General features: G+C 41.6%; 1 protein-coding gene across 2 annotated transcripts in view; it reads left to right on the top strand.

The window, feature by feature from the left end:
- Positions 1-19,263, top strand: part of LOC124554994 (importin-9) — a 169,903-nt gene that overhangs the window by 67,741 nt on the left and 82,899 nt on the right. For both annotated transcript variants that reach the window (XM_047128735.1, XM_047128734.1), the window contains exons 6-8: positions 717-875; positions 1,056-1,207; positions 11,567-11,665. In XM_047128735.1, coding sequence (XP_046984691.1) covers positions 717-875; positions 1,056-1,207; positions 11,567-11,665 — 410 coding nt within the window. The remainder of the gene's footprint in view (positions 1-716; positions 876-1,055; positions 1,208-11,566; positions 11,666-19,263) is intronic.

The following is a 19,263-nucleotide window of genomic DNA, read 5'->3' on the forward strand; positions in this document are numbered from 1 at the left end:
TAACTACATGAAGCTGTGGTTGTAATGCATCAGTACTGTTCTGTATGTACAGTATGCTGGTTCCTTATTTTGGAATAATGTAAACCCGTAATGTTTAAGTGTAAATACAAACAAATGTGAGAACGGGTGTTTTGTTAAGTTCCATTTTGAATTGTTACCTAATATTTGTATTGTGACACGTCTAACACAATTCTGCAAGCAAAAGTGGAAGAGTTAAACATCTGAATTGAAACAGTCGTAGAACAGAAACTAAGTTTCTGAACATAAATTCACATTCAAAATATTATGTGCTCACTCCCCTCTAAAAGTCTTAGAAGTAAAAGTTTTCAAGGTTCTTCGCGGTCGTGTTCTCGCTTTCCAAGCAAGGGGTCCCGGGTTCAATTCCAGACGGGGCCAGGGATTTTCACCAACCTCGAGATGACTGGGTGTTTGTGTTGTCCTCATCATTTCATCCTCATTCATGAAAGTGGTGAGATTGGGCTGAGCAAAGGCTGGGAATTTGTACGGGCGCTGATAACCACGCAGTTGAGCGCCACCAAACCAAATCATAATAATCGTCGTCGTCATAGAGGTTCTTGAAGTATAGTTCCACTATCGGGTGCATTTCTCATCAACTTGGGTGAAATGGTGTATGTATGCCTGTTAAATTTAATTCCTATGAATATTAATTTGAAATAAATGGGTTCAGGGTTTTATAAGCAAAACTTTCTTTCCAGCAATTACCTTCCTTGTGCAGCATCTGCCTAAGCAGATGGCTCCTTGTATGCCACAGATTCTTCCTCCCATATGGCAGACACTCATTCAGGCTGCTGATGTGTATAAAAGCGATTACGTCACCTGTTCGGATTTCAAGGAAGAACCAGTTGACTCTGATGGTTTGTGACTTCTATACACTATTCAGCAGAGTTAACTTAATGTAAGAGATCTGATAAGTTACTGTTTCATAAATGACATTTTGAAGATAATGTAATATAAAATGCTGGTGGTGGTATTGGTTAATGCTTTGATCACTATTTGACTTAATTATTTAAATATAATAAATTTTGTAATTGCAGGAGAATGCATAGGATTTGATGCAGTTATATTTTCCACATTTGAGCTAATTGATATGCTCACTGATATTTCGATGTTCACTGACACTGTAAAGGCAGCTCTAGCAGATTTAATTTACTATTTAATACTCTTTACACAAATAACTGATGAGCAGGTAAGAATAGCTGTAATATTTGTAACAGTGCAATATGTTTTCATTTTATAAGTTGTATAATTCTGTAAATAAAAATAATCAAAAACCTTAAATAAACTACAGATAAATTGGATTTAGATGTGGTGTGTGTGAAACCACTTTTATTTTAGTGGTTTGGAAGTAATATTGTTTGTTCAGACTTCATATTTGCTGCAGCTTCAGTGGTGAATACAATAAAAACGCATGTTAATGAATCCATTTTTAATGAATATTTCTGTTGTTCCCAATGACATTAACATAAGAACAATATTATGAAAATCTTGTTTTAACGTATGTCGGTTTAAGAAAAAGATTTTCAAGGAATAAGAATAAAGTTAGAAACAGAAACCCACCAATGACTAAATTCCTAACATTTTTTGAGTGTTTGAAGTTCTTCTTTTGATTTCTGAATGAGTTTCATTAAGTTGTTGTTTGAGAAAATGTTGACAAAGTGCCGATTTTCACTTGTTTAAAGAAGTGTTTAATTCTATATTGTAAAATTGTGTGTGGTTATGAGCAGTAAAAGGAGAAAGTTAAATTTTCAGTAGAAACTGAAAATTGTAGAAACTAGTTGGAACTTTAAACTCTGTCAGAAGTAGAATTGTGTCTAAAGTTCCCATACTGTAATCTCTTACCACAATTATGGTGGAACTGAGGTAGTGAACATAGAAAGTACTGAACATTGTAGACTATTTTGCCACAGCGAATGAGAGATAAGGGCCCAGAAGAGTTTTCAATGCTGATGAAACTAGGTGTTTTTATAATGTACTTCCCTCAAAGTATTCTATTCAGGGGAGGAAATATTGTGGGCACAAAAAAGCAACAAATGACGACCCTTTTGCCTCTGTGTGGCAGTGAAAAGTTGCTGTTATTAATGCTGGAAAAAATTTAAGCCCCTAGGGTCTTTTAAAAATATTAAAAAATCACTGTGCACCTAAGATTTCTTAATAGCAACATCTGGATTACTGCTGGAATTTTTTTGAAGTTTCTTAGGAACTGATCCAGGGATGGGTGCAGCAGGAACACGCACCATTCTGATTGACAGATGCCCTGCATTGTAAGGTATCAGCAGTCTTCAGGACTGCAGTAGCTGTTTCTTCCTGATAACTGCGCAATTCACGTGCAGTTTTTACATCTGTTTATAATCAATCATGTGAAAGCCAATTACTGAGTGACTGTTGTGCAAAGACCAGTTTCATTCCTCAAAAGGACGGATGTAATAAGAATGAGCATTTTACATGCGATGTATATGTTTGGTGTGGTCTGGAATGCTGTAACCTGACTGACTGACTGCTGGAATGATTTACAAGTGCTGTCAGTCAGTTGCTGTAGAACAGGGATGGCAAAGAATTATGCACATGTGGGAAGCACTCTCCCTCCTGACTGCACACTGCCCCCACAACCACACGAAGGTGGAAAGAGGGGAAACTGCGAACATGCCACATTAGATGGCAAGGCAGGGAACTTCGAGCAGTGTACATCTGGCATGGTTTCATATTATACTACAGTAGAAAATCTGAAACTCTGTAAAACTCATTATGAGGAGCAATAATATATAGTTGCTGACTCTTGGTATTAGAGAATATGCTTACAAAAATAAAAAATAAAGCTGATCTGCAACTGCATTACTCCAACAATATTGTGCACACCAAATTGTTCACTGTAAGCGGCTGAAGATTGTACCAAATTTAGGCAACCATTATAGGATAAGAAGCAAGTTCCTGACAATATTTTATTGTGTGTTGCATACTTATATTACAAATAAACCACAAAAATGCAAGGAGGATCATGTACGTAACTTTTATTCCTTAAAAGGTTATAGCCCATATGCTACAATTTCCCTGCATTTTATGTTTTTTCAAAGACACTTGCAAAATGTGAAAGCAGGGTAACACAGTTTTTGGGTTGCTGAAGACAAAATTTATACCTGCCATGTACTGGTGGCCCACAGGTAGGCACAGTCAGTTTTGCCTTTTGTCATTTAGGTTGCCATGTAGTCATGTCATATGAAGGTTTGTATTCGGAAAGGAAAAAAAGAAAACTTTCACACACATGCTGATGGAAAGGTTAATATCACGTGTGCAGCCTCATTATGGAAAGGCAGAAGCCTTTCTAGAGGGTAGCTTTTTAGAACTCGTGGACAGTTTTAACATAGAATGTTTTGTAAATAAAAATTACATTGCAGATCGATCAGTTAAATTTGCAAATGCAAAGGGACAGTAACAAAATGAAACAGCAAATGGTGTACAACTCGGATCAAAAACAACTTCCCCTCCCCTAGGCATTGCGAACTCTGGTTTGTTGAGCTGGGGGCTGGTCAATGCTGCCAGACCTCTTCTGATAATGGGGCTGTTGGCTTCACTGCCTAGACCACGAGGAAGGTATACACGTATCTAAAAAGCACCTCAGTCTAAACGTGTGCTATGTGATAGTGGGTGGCTGTTGAGGTAAAACAATCTCTAGTACACACTCTAGTAGTATCTACATCCACCCGACAGAGCTCAGTCAGTCTGCCTGAGAAGTTTCAAAATTATAGTAATTTGGCACCAGTCTGCCATAATACTGTCAGTTGTCAAGAGAAGAGGGAGTCTTTGGAAACATCTACCCTGTATATGGCCAAAATAGGTTGGAAGATATTACTGCATCCTTAAAAAGTATTAAACAACTTCGTAATGGAGCATTGGTAGTTGAAAGAGCCATGTAAGTGGCAAAACTTCTATGATCCAAGAATTACAAGATTACTCTGTAGTAACCAAAATGCCTAACATCTTTAATTTCAGCATAGGTTTAATTTACTTGCTTCAATATAATGGAAATACACCCTGAATAATTGTGTGAAGAATGGAAAACATGGGTGTCATGGAAGGGCAAAACTTTGAGGAAAGTAAATAGTGAATAGAAAAGAACTGCAAATGTCATTTTGACCTTCAACACTTGAATTACCCAAACATGTTCTTGTAGGCTGTATCTGTCATAAAGTTCGACCATTTGTCCCAAATCAAATGCAGTGCTTTAAATGTCAAAGATTTGGTCATATCACTATGGCATGTAATGGTACTTGCAGGCATTAAGAATCGGGTGTCTATTCTACACTCCCTCTAAAATGTATAAACTGCTCTGTTTATTACCCAGTGTAGAGCAGGAAGCACAGAGTTTATAATGGGAAAGAAAGACTCAGGAACTGAAATTTCATATTCCGCATGGTGAGGCTATTTCTTTGGTGTTAGTCCTTAAGAAGCCAGTCACCAAAAGTGATGCCTCCACACACATCCAGACCTAGGAGCAGAGCATGAATGGATGGACTTGGCAATGTACCTGTGTGGTGGGGAAAAGGTGCACAACTCAAACCATTTGGTAGTTAGCAAAGGAAGTCGGACCTCATTCATATGCTAACACACACCATCAGAGGTCCAGTAACCCATCCTCTCTACCTGTGCAACCAGTACCTCCAAAGGTGAGGAAAAATGCCAAACAAAAAGCTGTTAGAAACTGAAGAAAGTGGCAGTTAAACCATCTAGGCTGTGGCCACCCTCTTGCCAGTGGTGATTTTAATGTTGAGGGTATTGATATCCAGAGAACTAGGCCCTGTCTGTTATTGCTGACACAGCGGGTAAATCACAGTTGCCGAGGTAGAAGGCTAGGGCAACTGTCACTGATCAGTGACTACCACAGGGACTTCTTTACTGCAGTGGAAATTCAATGGTTTCTGATCACATTTGGAAAAATTACAGCTCTTGGCCCTGAATAGACTGTTCTGCAAATGTTAAAAGATGAATTGTAAGGTCAGACACGTTTATGTTAAGGGGCTATCACCCCCACAGAAAGGATGATCTTACCAGATACAGGGCAATGGGTGGGGTGACTATGCTAAAGGATTACAGATATCACTCCTGTACAGTCCCTCTTTCCACAGACGTAAAAGCAGTTGCAGTTTAAAGTCCTCGCAACTGCTAGATTCAGTATGTTCTTCATATCCTCCATCCCACAATCTGCTGGATGAAATGCACTAACAATGCTTTTCCAGGCAATTCTTGCCCATTCTTGCCCATTCTTCATAATGGGCAACTTCAGTGCACACAGTATGCTATGGGGCTAGACTACCACATGCACTGTGGGTTGAATCATTGAGTGACTAGAAGGTATTAAGCCTTTGATCTCTAGTCAGATGACACATTTTTCTATAGCTGCAGGGTCATCTTCAGCAATTGACTTTTGATTCTGCTCTCCTATTCTTTTGCAGTTTGTTTAGTGGGAAGTGGCCACAGATTTGTATTCCAGTTTCTAGTGTGGATGCACTTGCTGAATAAGACAGTAATTGACAGGGAACTGAAAGGTGGATGCTTCAAATGGCAAGTTAGATGCAAAGCAGCAAGAAGGTTGTCTTCAAACAGGGAAGTGCCCAGGAGACAGTAGAAAACACTAAGATAGTGGAATGGACTACCTGTGATCCACAAAGTGCATTCCCCAGTCCAGCAACCACCTCAGACGATGACCTGCTGTTGGTGGAATGAATACCACTCGTTGACACAAGCCAGGTGTGAAGCTGTGTGGAAATTCAAACACCATCCAAAAGCAGAAAATAATAGTGCCCTCAGAACTGAAAGAGCAAATGTATGGTGAGTGATAAAGGGAAGGAATTCATAACTACTGTTAATCAGTCGGCTTCCACTAAACAAGTTTAGGAAACAAGAAGGACGATTTCAGCCAAGGCAGTACACCTCCCCTTGCAACTTTGGTGGACTTGGCTTGACACACATCTCAAGTTTTAGCTGCACACTTTAACATCACTGCACCATTTGGACAAACACCTGAGTTCCAGGCATCCACCAGAACTAGCTGGGAAGGCCCTGCTTCTTATGTAATAAGATTAACAATCATCCATTCTCTTTGTAGGAATTTGTATCAGATCTTTCTGCAATCAGACACATTGCTCAAGGACCAGATCAGATTTATAATGCCATGCTACATAGTCTGTGCTCTCGAACCAAAGGTCAGCTTCTATATTGTGTCAATCAGATGTGGTTTGATGGCCAGTATCCCATCACTTAGGAGGTAGTATTAGTTCCCTTACGGAATCCAGGCAAGGATCATACCAACTGTTACCGGAGTGTAGCTCTTACTAGCAGTATGGTTAAGACTGTAGAGTCCATGATAACTGCTGCCTCTTCTGGCTCCTCGAATTCCAAGATAATCTGTGCTGCTCTTTGTGATTTCAGGGATTACTGTTTTACCATTGACACCCTAGTTCTACTGGAGATAGCTGTACAGGAGTGTTCCTTATGATGGAACCATTTAGTCAGTGTGTTTTTGTCCTTGAAAAAAGGACGCCACTTGGGGATAAAAACGTTCTGTTCCAGCTTCTCGATTGGTTACTGCATGGAGGTCTGTCACTTCTCATTGAGTCCTATATAAGGGAAAGGTGTTTTTTGCTATTTTGTTGATTCATTGTCTGTCTGATTTGCTCAGAAGAATGGTGTCACCCCAAGACAGTATACTCAGTGTAACACTGCTTGAGAAGCTCTCAGCGGCAACACCTTTGCAGCCAGGAACACTGTTCTTTGTTTATGGACAACTTTGCAATATTCTACTTTTCCTTCGATCTTATGATGATGAGGCAACTACAGTTGACCATCAGGAGGCTGGAAATTTGATGAATAAAACTGGTTTTAAGTTCTCACTGGAGGAGACTACACGTCGATGTTTTAATCAACCAGAGCTCACAATGGGGTACAATATTTTAAATTTTAAGGGCAGTGTGTGTGTGTTCTGGGCAGTCTGTTGGACATAAAATTAACTTGGCTACCACACCTGAAAGTCCTGTGAACAAAAAGTGGGGAGCTGGCAGGTCCTGTCTCTTGTGGTTTTGTAGGGTTTATGCAGTTACATTACAGCAATGTGGTTTGTGGATCAGCATGTGTGTCCTACTTAAAGATGTTATACATCACCTACCATGAGGACATTAAGATATCAACTGGAACCTGTCAAACCACCCCAGTTCAAGGCTGTGTGCAGAGGATGGTGTACCACCACTCCAAATTTGGTAGTGCCTCCTCGACAGGTGCTGAAAATATTTACACTGTCTGCCATTGGCATTTAGTGTGGCAATTCACTCAAACTTTGTCTGTTCACCATTTGGTCACATATGACAAAGCCATTTCTGATATGTGCTACAGATTGTCTTATGGGTCTGGATGTATCAGACCTCCGAATATGCAGCCAGGTATGGAACAGACTTCTGCCATGGTGTTATCAAAAGTCCAAGGTGATATTAAGGTTGACAAAGCACAATAATATTCACCGCAGGTTACATTTTTATAAATGTTTCTTCAGTTTTAAGTATTTAAAACAGTTTAATCATTATATGCATGGGTGGCTCCCAGGTGCAATTGGTTGTTCAGCTGTGTTCCCTGATTGATTTTTGACAATACAGTGTTTCTTGTCAGATTTGACTCTGTGGACTAAAAGCAGAAATCTACCCAGTAGACAGATGATTCAGATCATCTGGGACATGTATCAGTGCATACAGCAGTGAGGCAAGGAAGTAGTCTTTTGCTGGGTACCAGGACACTTCGGGATACACAGAAATGATATAGTTGACAAAACTCTCAAACAAGTGTTTAGGATCATTGTTGTAGTTTGTGCTGCCTCGTTGTCAACTCATTGCCTGACAGAATCATGTGGAAGTGAGAAACCATATGACTGAACAAAAATACTGCAGTCAGACAATGCAGACGTAGTGGGCTTAATGCTAACCACACCGATGAAAGGGAGTGCTGCATACCAGACTTCCAGTAGGACGTTGCCTGCAGTTGCCTTCTACAGTAGGAAATCAACCATTGTGAAGTTTGTAGTGTACCACATTGTCTAGTATGTTCTAGCTATGTGTGTTTCATATATACTGACATCAGAGCAACCCTCAGTTTGGTTGGAGATTTACCCATCATCCTCAGACACCAGTGTAACAGAGTTTTGAACCTCTGTGAATTGTCAGGGCTCATCCCTAAATTAACTCCAACTGCAGCGGAAGGCATCGTTCCTTCCCCTGTACCCTTCTCCCCACAATGGGTTTGCCGACACCTCACTGGGTGCTGATGACAGTGCTGTTCAGTGCTCCATCATCATCATGGAATGTCTCCATAGTCTTCAGTCAGATCCATCAAAAACTGTTGAAACCACCAGTGTAATAACCTGTGCAACTTTAGAAAGTTTACTATTCATACCAACTACTTCATAGTGTGCAAGTTTAGCAAGAAGGATGTACAAATTAATTAATCTTGTGCAAATTTTCTGCTAATCATTGTAATTTTTTTGCTCTTTCAGTGCAAAAAAAATTCTTTAAAACCTTTCTGCATGGTATTGTAAAGTTGTTCTGTAGCAAATTTACAGTGCCCAGGCATTGTGCAAATCCATAATAAAAATTGAGAATTCTCATCCTTCTCTCCAAAGAACAACTGATGACCATTTATTTTAATAGGTTGCTAGCTGCCTATTTTTGAATGTCCCATGGCAACAGCCACATGACATTTGAACCTCCTTTATACCGCAAGCAAGGAGCTAGGGATAAATCACTGCCACCATGAACAGAATAAAGTTGTGGCTAATGAAAAATGCTGGACGAAATGGTATCACATTGCACTGTTAAAGAAAATTTTGTGCCATGCTGAGTAGCTCAAAGAAAAACCAAGCATAATTGAAATGAAATGGACCTAATAAACCAGAGAAGTACCAAGTAGTTCCAGATACCCGTAATATATACACTAAGTAAACCGTGCCAAAATTCTCATTGTACTGTTTATTAGGTTATTGATGGGCTTCTTAAATTCCAAATTGAAAGTTCACCAGAAACTACTTTCCGGATGTGAACTTAAATGGTGTCCATAATTAAAGTTCAATTTAAAACACTGTACAAAGAGAACCACTGCATTGAATAGTATCAAATTTGAGCAGCATATTATTGATGCAGAGGGAAATGTTATGGAACAAAAAAGTTAACAAATTACCACCTTTGCTTGTGACCCGTTCACATACACCTCCATGGTGTACGTCTCGGCCACAGCTTTTTCTGGACTGTTTTCATGGCCCTAAGCACTCCATTAACCCTGCCGCTTTCTGCTGTCACTTCCTCTAGATTCTTGACGTGTTCTGGGGCTTTGAAGTGGTTCACACCGACGGCTCAATGGCTGATGGTTACGTAGGCTTCGCATATGCTCATGGAGGACATATTGAGCAGCACTCCTTGCCGGTTGGGAGCAGTGTTTTCACTGCAGAGCTGGCGGCCATATCTCGTGCTCTTGAGTACATCTGCTCATGCCATGGCGAGGCATTTCTCCTGTTACTGACTCACTGAGCAGCCTACAAGCTATCAGTCAGTGCTACCCTTGCCACCCTCTGGTAGCGTCCATTCAGGAGTCCATCTATGCCCTGGAACAGTCCTGCTACTCCGAGGTGTTTGTGTGGGCCGCAGGACATGTAGGAATCCCCGGCAACGAACTTTGCCGGCAGGCTGGCCAAACAGGTGATCCAGAAACCGCTTCCGGAGATAGGCATCTCCGAAGCTGACCTGCGTTCTGTCTTACACCCCAGGGTTTTCCAGCTTTGGGAGACGGAATGGCAAAACAGCACGCATAACAAACTGTGTGTCATTAAGGTGACTATGAATGTGTGGAAGTCTTCCATGCGGGCGTCTCGCAGGTAATCAGTTGTCCTCTGCTGGCTCCGCAGTGGCTGTACGTGTCTAACGCATGGTTACCTACTCCATCGCGAGGACCCACCTCAGTGTCGCGGTGGCTCCCAAATGACAGTCGTCCACCTCTTGCTGGACTGCCCACTTTTAGCCGCTCTGCGGCAGATTTTTAACCTTCACAGCATCCTGCTCCCCCCCCAATTTCAAATCGTTAAAGTTTTTGGTTTAGTGTGTGGCAATACGGTTGTACATGGTGAGGTCAGAGCTATGTGGTGGCCTTTGAAGCAGCTCAGCATCTTGGTGCCTTTTTTAAAAAAGGCTTTCACTTATCAGACTCCCAGCAGATGGCACCATAACCTTCTTAAAGACTTTACAATATCTGACACTGTTCATTCAGTCATCTACTACCCTACAATATCCTGGCCCTTCAGGTATTTATACACCCCCAGATTGTGAAAGCTTCACCACCTTGCTGCACAGCAGGAGCAACATCAGGAGGAAGAAATCTGTCATTGTCCTTCTGACTAGAGCTTTGTGTCGGGGAGGAAAGTTACGTGGCATTCATTAGAAAACACAGCTTATTCCCATACATCTGCAATACATCCTAATCTCTTTACAAAATCTGAAACCTTTTCTTGTGAACATCACTCTGTAATGGCTTGTGTACTGCATGGGATTTTAGACCAGCTTGATTTAACCTGTTACTAACAGGGCGAGTTGTGACTGTAATGCCACTAAAGGATGCTTTAAATTCTGCCAATATGGCACTGGCATTTCTATCATGATGTTAAATTTGAAGTAAATTACAATCCTGCCTAAATGTTGTCCATCTTGTGCAGCTTGCTCTGAGCAGGTTGCAAACTCATTATAACATTTTATCGTTTGATGAACCCGTATTTCATATGCGCCTAATCTCATAGGAATCTGTTTCCTTTGCCTTTATTAACGTGATAACTTGCTAGTTTACCTCTTCAGAAACATTTTTTCACCCTATTTTCATTCAAATACAGAATGCAAAAGACAACTCGTGAACAATAGGAGCATGTGGACTATAACACTTTTGAAAGGTGTTAAACATCTGAGTCTCTGTTGCGAACTTAGTCAAAACAGGATATTCAAAAAATGTTAGAAGAAATAAAGGAAAAAATAGTCCATTTTAAGAACCAAAAACCCAAAACAATGGGTAAAAGAAGCGTAATTTTTTTAAATGCGGGATTGTAAACACCTTTAATGTTCTATTTTTGTACTGAAACTGCCCCATGGTCCATTTCCGTGCTAGACAAATAACTCCCAAACCATTTTTTTCCCTGAAATGTTTCACTAACAAGACACAGTAAAACAAATTTCATATGGAAGTGAATTAGAATTAAGCTTAGGGGCAGCATTGACATGAGGGATATGAGGTGGTGATCTTTAATTTTTTCAATATCTGCTTATATTTTAATACAAGATAAAATAAAAATCATTAGGAATGTGCTATTTTTCATAATGTCTATTTCTACTACTGCGCTGTTGTATCTTGTATATGTATCTGTAGTGATATGTATTGACTCATTCTACATCAAAATGACTAGCTCACACTTATGGAGCAATGGAACACCCAGATCAATTAATAAACAAGCTTGAAAATATGGTGTTTTGTCTTTCCCTTTATTCAGGCAAAGAGATGGACTGAAAAGCCAGAGCGATATATCGATGAAGAGGATGAGCACACTTACACATTCTCTGTGCGGATATTAGCTAAGGATCTGCTACGGGTGAGTTCGGTGTTTCAATGTTGTGCAAAAGTATTAGTACTTCACAAGTACCTCTGGGTTTCAGGAGACAACTGCTCGAAAACTGACACATATAAAAAAATTCTCTTATCAGTGGATAGAATATCTTTCCAAGTTTAGTCATGAGACACACCATGGTGTAATTAAAGTGCACCATTAGGGTTTAGGCATGTCAGAACATGTAGACAAATCATCTGCTTCATATTGATGCATCAAATGAATTCACATTTGCAGACTGGCAACTGAGTGAACAGATTTACAAAATTGGCTGCTGTCATAATTCCTGCCTGTGCAGCAGCAACTTCAGAGAGTTTCACACCCAAGCTTTTCTGCCTCGTATAAACCATTTAGGTGTCAAATGGTGCCCACATTGAGCACCTGTAATGATTAAAAACTTGGACAGAGACTACAACCTTTTACTATCTGTAAGTTTTGTGATTTGTGTGCAGTGTTGATTTCTGAAGCCCCACAGGTACCGATGAATAACCCTGTATTTAAATTAATGAATTTCTCACCAGTCTGTTGTAAAAAATGAAACAGATTCAGTCAACATTGAATTTTCTCACATTGTTTGGGCAACAACAGTAAATATTAAACCTGACATGTTAGTCAAGAGATTTGTGGTGATAGTGTTAAAAGTAGACTTCAAAATGTGGCATTTATTTTTATTTGAAGTAGTATCTATTTTTATAACAGATTACATGTATAAGTTTAGAACATATAAGAATTCCATTGTGTTATTGGTATATATTACACTTTATACTAGGGAATTACCTTGTTAGCTACTATGTGTCAGCTGTTTAGAGGAAAAAAAGAAAGCCATTCTGTTCCCGTGACATGACTACTTCTGTCCTCACCCAGGCAGTGTGGCCAGCAGCATGTGTCAGCACAGCTGGAAGGTCTGCACCTGTCCACTTGAGCACAGCTGGCTGTTCTCTCAAGCACAGCTGGCTGTTCTCTCAAGCACAGCTTGTGATCTCCATGTAGTGCCGAAGGATAACAGCCAGAAGCAGTCATTGTAGTTGGGCCTCAGCAGCTCCAGTAAACCACACACGGCAGTTGAGTCAGTGATTAAGGACAGTCTTGGGTCCAGGAGGCTGTGAGGTCGTGCATCTGCCCTTGTGGATGGCATCTTGCAGTCCATCACACGATGTCACCCAGAGTGTGCAGGCTGGCCGCTCGCGCATCCATGCAGTGCTTGGTTTTGGACCCACCTCACCACGGCTGTGACATGTCCGTAGTGTGGAACTTGATGGTTGATTCAGCGGGCCAGTTGACTGCCGAAATCCATCTCCATGTAGTCATCATGGTTGACCTGCAACTTAAGTCATTCTCTCTGATTCCAGGCACAATGGCTACACGACTGCTTGCTTTGAGCCATTGGGGTCCATTATCCATACTCCTCCTCCTATGTCTATGATGCAGTCCCTATGTAGGGGAGAAGTGCAGTGTTCCTGTTCCAGCGCGTTTCGGCCCCGCATACAGGTTGCTAGGAGCTGCTGTAACTGAAGTGTATGGGGTTTTCATAGCATGTCAGTGCCCTGTGTTGTCTGATTACGCAAGTCTCCACACTTGTTTATAGTGCCCACCAGGTCATGCTTCCTCACCTGTGAGCAGTGTCATAAACCTGCCTCAAGAACTGTCTGCTTAAGAAGTGCCAGTGCCTACTACCCAATGTGTCCATCAGTCCCTTAACTTCTACCTTCTGGCCATAGCTGCACAAAAGAAACAGCGCGCCAACCAAAAGAGAGAGTGTACTGTGGCTGCTGAGCGCACCTAGCGGCAGGTTTAGAAAGAAAACTGCCATTTGCCTCGTTTCGCTCGGACAAGTGAACCTCAGCTGCTGAAGTAAGCACATGTGCAGCCTGCTTGTCAGATTAGTGCAATGAAGGACTTTTTACAAGAGACATCTCTAATGCTTAGCCAAGCATATGGGGAAGACTGTAAGAGATGCATGCAGTGCTACGAATGGCTTAAAAGTTTTCAACAATGCAGAATGTCAGTCTGTGATGATTCAAAATCTGGACGTGCTTCAAAGTCAACAGAGGATGACCATGTGGAGAGCTTTTGTGCTGCAATTCACAGGAATAGTCATGTAACTGTTTGGGAAGCTGCTCAGGTGGTGGACATCAGCATAGGACCATGCCATCAAATTTTGAGTGAAAAACTTGATGTCATGTCAGTGCAAAATTTGTACCACGTTTGTTGACTGAAGATCAGAAACAGACCCATGTGAGGAACTGGTTGCTGCTGTTAATGACAATGAAAACTTTATTAGGAACATAATAGCAGGTGATGAGACATGGGTGTAAGACTATGATGCTGAAACGAAGATACAGTCGTTGTAGTGGGTGGGCAAAGGGCCACCTCGTCCGAAAAATCACGCATTATTTGGTCAAAGATAAAGGTGGCGATGGTTGTGTTTTTTGACTACAAAGGTATTATTCATCATGAATGGTAAACCAGGAAGTAAGTCTACCAGCAAATCCTTGTGCACATGAGGAATGCTCTGTGCAGGAAGAGGCCTGAATTGTGGGAAACCCAGAGTTGGATGTTGCATCATGACAGTGCACCAGCTCACGCGTCACTCCTTGTCTGCAGCTATCTAGCAAAAACCACATTCCTGTTGTGCCCCGTTCACCGTATTTTCCTGACCTAGCCCCCAACAGACTTTTCCTGTTTCTCAAACTGAAAAACATGTCGAAAGGACAGTTTCCAAACCATATAAGAGATACAGGACAATGCGACAAGAAACTTGCGTGCCATCCCACAAAATGTGTTCCAGGAGATGTTACAAAATGAAGAAACAATGAGAATGGTGTATTGCCAGTAGAGGGGCTATTTTGAAGGGGACAGTGCTTAAAAAGTTGTACAATAAGCAATAAAGCTGATATAGCAAAAGTTCGGTTTCTTTTTTAACAGATCTCATATGTCAGCATTACATTAAGATCATTCATGTTATTTGTAGACAGAGAAAATTTGATTGCTGACTGTACAGTTCGGCAAGTTGTTGGTTTCCATGGTAACTACATTTAGGTAAGTTTCTTTAAATGATTATAGCCACCAGCAACTCCATGTGGTGTTAAGGCCTAAAAGCAAAATCTGTAGATTCGTACTTAATTTACATTATCATTTAAAATCATTCCTTTCATAAAATCTGATCGCAAACCTCTTACCTTCTTAAAATTTGGACCTTTGTGTTTCAGTATATCACATTTTGTGTCTGAAGAATTGCCTTCAGAAATTAATCTTCACTTTCAGCTTGTACAGGGTTATTACAAATGATTGAAGCGATTTAACAGCTCTACAATAACTTTATTGTTTGAGATATTTTCAAAATGCTTTGCACACACATACAAAAACTCAGTTTTTTTAGGCATTCACAAATGTTCGATATGTGCCCCTTTAGTGATTCGGCAGACATCAAGCCGATAATGAAGTTCCTCCCACACTCGGCGCAGCATGTCCCCATCAATGAGTTCGAAAGCATCATTGATGCAAGCTCGCAGTTGTGGCACGTTTCTTGGTAGAGGAGGTTTAAACACTGAATCTTTCACATAACCCCACAGAAAGAAATCGCATGGGGTTAAGTCGGGAGAGTGTGGAGGCCATGACATGAATTGCTGATCGTGATCTCCACCACGACCGATCCATCGGTTTTCCAATCTCCTGTTTAAGAAATGCCGAACATCATGATGGAAGTGCAGTGGAGCACCATCCTGTTGAAAGATGAAGTCGGTGCTGTCGGTCTCCAGTTGTGGCATGAGCCAAATTGCCGCGGGCTACGCGTGAAACTTGCCCGCACGCGTTCAACCGTTTCTTCGCTCACTGCAGGCCGACCCGTTGATTTCCCCTTACAGAGGCATCCAGAAGCTTTAAACTGCGCATACCATCGCCGAATGGAGTTAGCAGCTGGTGGATCTTTGTTGAACTTCGTCCTGAAGTGTCGTTGCACTGTTATGACTGACTGATGTGAGTGCATTTCAAGCACGACATACACTTTCTCGGCTCCTGTCGCCATTTTGTCTCACTGCGCTCTCGAGCGCTCTGGCGGCAGAAACCTGAAGTGCGGCTTCAGCCGAACAAAACTTTGAGTTTTTCTACGTATCTGTAGTGTGTCGTGACCATATGTCAATGAATGGAGCTACAGTGAATTTATGAAATCTCTTCAATCATTTGTAATAGCCCTGTACTTGTGCATGGAATCAACAACTTTCTTTGTTTCATCACAGCACTGACCTTCACATAATTTTCCAAATAAAATCAAACAATAGAAAGTTCTGGCTAGAATAACAATATTAAGAAAAGGAGAAATCACTACTCACCACAGAGAGGACTCTTTGAGACACAAAAATGTGTAATGAAAAGACTACTTTACATTTAAACTTTCAGCCAAAAGGCCTCCTTCCAGAATGGCAAACACGCGTACATTTGCAGTTGGAGAAAAATTAACCTCCTATATGAATATAAAGAGTTCAGATGGAAATCCAGTCCTAAGGAAAGAAGGAAAACCTGAAAGAGTATATAGAGGGTATACTCAAGGGAGACATACTAGATGGCAATATCACATGAATGATGATATTGATAAAGATGAGATGGGAGATAAGATAGGTAATTCAGAGTTCTGTCAAACTATTCTCGCATTAAGTGGAAACGAGTCCCCGGGAGTAGACAATATTCCTTCAGAACTGTTGACAATGTTCGGAGAGTCAGCCTTGACAAAACTCTTGCATCTGGTGAGCAAGATGTATGAAGCAGGTGGAATACCCTCAGACTTCAAGAATAATATAATTCCAATCTCAAAGAAAGCAGGTACTGACAGGTGAGAATATTGCTGAACTATCAGTTCAGTAAGTCACAGTTGTGGTGAAATATTAACTCAAATTATTTACAGAAGAACGGAAAAAATGGTAGTCTAGGGGAATAACAGTTTGGATTCCAGAGAAATGTAGGAACATGAGACACAATACTTTGACTTCTCATAGAAGATAGGTTAAGGAAAGGCAAACCTACATTAATAGCATTTGTAGACTTACAGAAAGCTTTGACAATGTTGACTGGAATACTGTTCAAAATTCTGAGGGTAGCAGGGGTAAAATACAAAGTAAGTCTATGTACAACTTATACAGAAATCAGACAGCAGCTACCACAGTTGAGGGGCATGAAAGAATAATAGTGGTTGAGAGTGGAGACAGGCTTGTAGTCTATTCCTGATTTTATTCAGTCTGTACATTGAGCAAGCAGTAAAGGGAAATCAAAGAAAATTTTGGGGTAGGAATTTAAGTTCAGGGAAAAAGAGATAAAAACTTAAGTTTTGCAATGACATTCTAATTGTCAGATAGCTAAGGACTTGAAAGAGCAGTTGAACGGGATGCAAAGTGTCTTTAAAGGAGGATAGAAGACATCAACGAAAGCAAAATCAGGATAATTGAATGTAGTCAAATTAAGTCAGGTGACACTGAGGGAGTTAAATAAGGAATTGACACTTAAAGTAGTAGATGAGTTTTCTATTTGGGCAGGAAAATAACTGATGACCGAAGTAGAAGATATAAAACGTAGATTGACTATGGCAAGAAAAACATTTCAGAAACTGAGAAATTTGTTAACATTATTAACATTTAAGTTGGGAAGTGTTTTCAGAAAGCATATGTCAACACACATTTTAAAAAAGTTTTGTGTCACCTCGGTTCTGAGAGTTCCGGAATCTGTACAGAAAATTGGAATAGAGATCAACATAAACATCATTTTTTCCCCTTTTTATTGCTCATGAAAACCACACATTGCATGTTGTACCACCCAGTGAGACCTTCAGAGCTGGTGGCTCAGAGTGATGTACACACCAGTACCTCTAATAACCAGTAGCACGTCCTCTTGCATTGTGCATGCCATCGTCATGGCATACTATCCGCAACTTCGAGGCACAATGGGTTCAGATTGTTCCACCCCTTTGTGGATCTGGGGGTTAGAATAGACCCGAGGTATTCCTGCCTGTCGTACGAGGCAACTAAAAGGAGTTTCACACGTTTTGGCCTTTGTGATGGTCCCCGGTAGGGTTTGACCTCCTTTCTTCAAAATTTTCTCGAAGAGTGAGCCAATTCGGGAAGGGTGCTTTACATGGTGCATCGTGTCCATCGTGCATTGAGATCTGTAGCCCACTTTCTCGTTGTAGCGTTGCAGTCCTGCCCATTCTCCATCTCTCGGGCGAGGCCCCTTCCTGGGTGAGTTTTCCACCATGCACTATGCAGTGTTGTTTTCTGTGTCGATGATGACCATGGATTTCTTTGCACCTGATATCCAGCATGGTAGACAGTCTGTTGTGGTGGGGCCGCCTTGTACTCTGTTGATTGTAGCCCCCTGACCACACAGGGATCAGCTCTGCTGATGCCTGCACCGTTAAACTCCCCACATACGCCAAGGAGTAGATGCCCATCCACCTGGGGCATTGGGACTCCCAGCAATGGCCATCCTGCCAGGTGGTCTTTGCTGTGGCTGGGTGGCACTTGTGGGGAAGGCCCCTGGTCGGAGTGGGTGGCATCAGGGCAGATGAAACGCGATGAAGCATAGTCCATCATCTCTTGCTGGTGATAAAACACCAGCAGTCTCTAAGCAATCACGAGCTCAATTCAACGCACAGAAGTAAGACCCCAAATCGTTCCCATCCATGGCCACACCATGGGAGACACATCAGGTTAAGGATGACAGTGGATCTTATTCACCTCGGTACTTTGTATGTTAGAGAGCTGATTGGTAAACTTTCATAACGATGAAGCCTCAGTTTTTAGCTGAGCGTTCAGAGGACAAGTTCGAGGAGTTGAAGGGCTTGTCCATCAAGATGATGGTCTACCGCTATGATCTAAAGCCCTATAGCCCTCCCCGATGTGGTGCTTTAAGTACTGGAAGTTCGGCCATATGTCTTCCCACTGTACTTCCAGCATCATCGCATGCCGAGATAGCAGGTGCCTATCACATCCTAATACTCCATGTGCCCCATCTCCCATCTGTGTCAACTGTGGAGAGCATCATTCGGCTTGCTCGCCTGACTGCAGGATTCTCCAGAAAGAAAGGAAAATCATGGAGTAAAAGACCCTGGACTGACTGACCTGCACTTAGGCTGAGAGAAAATTTGAATGCCTGCATCCTGCGTGTATGACAGTCTTCCGCTGCTGCTACAACAGTTCTGTCACCATCAGCTCTGCCAACCCAGGTCACCTCAGAGAGCTGGAAGACTACACTTGCCCACTTGATGGTAGGGGGCATTTCCCTCCCTGTTGCTCCCGCACCACTTACTTCAGGAGCAACCCCCACCCCAACCATCAGGAACGTCTGTCCCCACTTCTAAGCTGAAGAAGTGTAGGTCGTTTTCGATTCTCTCACTAGGAAGGTTTCCCTTGGGTCACTCTCTTCCCAGGTTTCTGCCAGTGGGAAAGATGGCTGAAGAGCTCAAAAGCAGCTGGTCGTAGAGCTTCACGCTCATCCTCAGTCCCAGAAACTGAGCCAGTGAAGAAACACAAGGAGCCGCGAGAGAAATCCAAAAAGAAAACACCTAAGACAAAGGAAATTGCAGTGGCACCCACACCACT

Source organism: Schistocerca americana, chromosome X (genome assembly GCF_021461395.2).
Source record: "Schistocerca americana isolate TAMUIC-IGC-003095 chromosome X, iqSchAmer2.1, whole genome shotgun sequence".
NCBI lineage: Eukaryota > Metazoa > Arthropoda > Insecta > Orthoptera > Acrididae > Schistocerca > Schistocerca americana.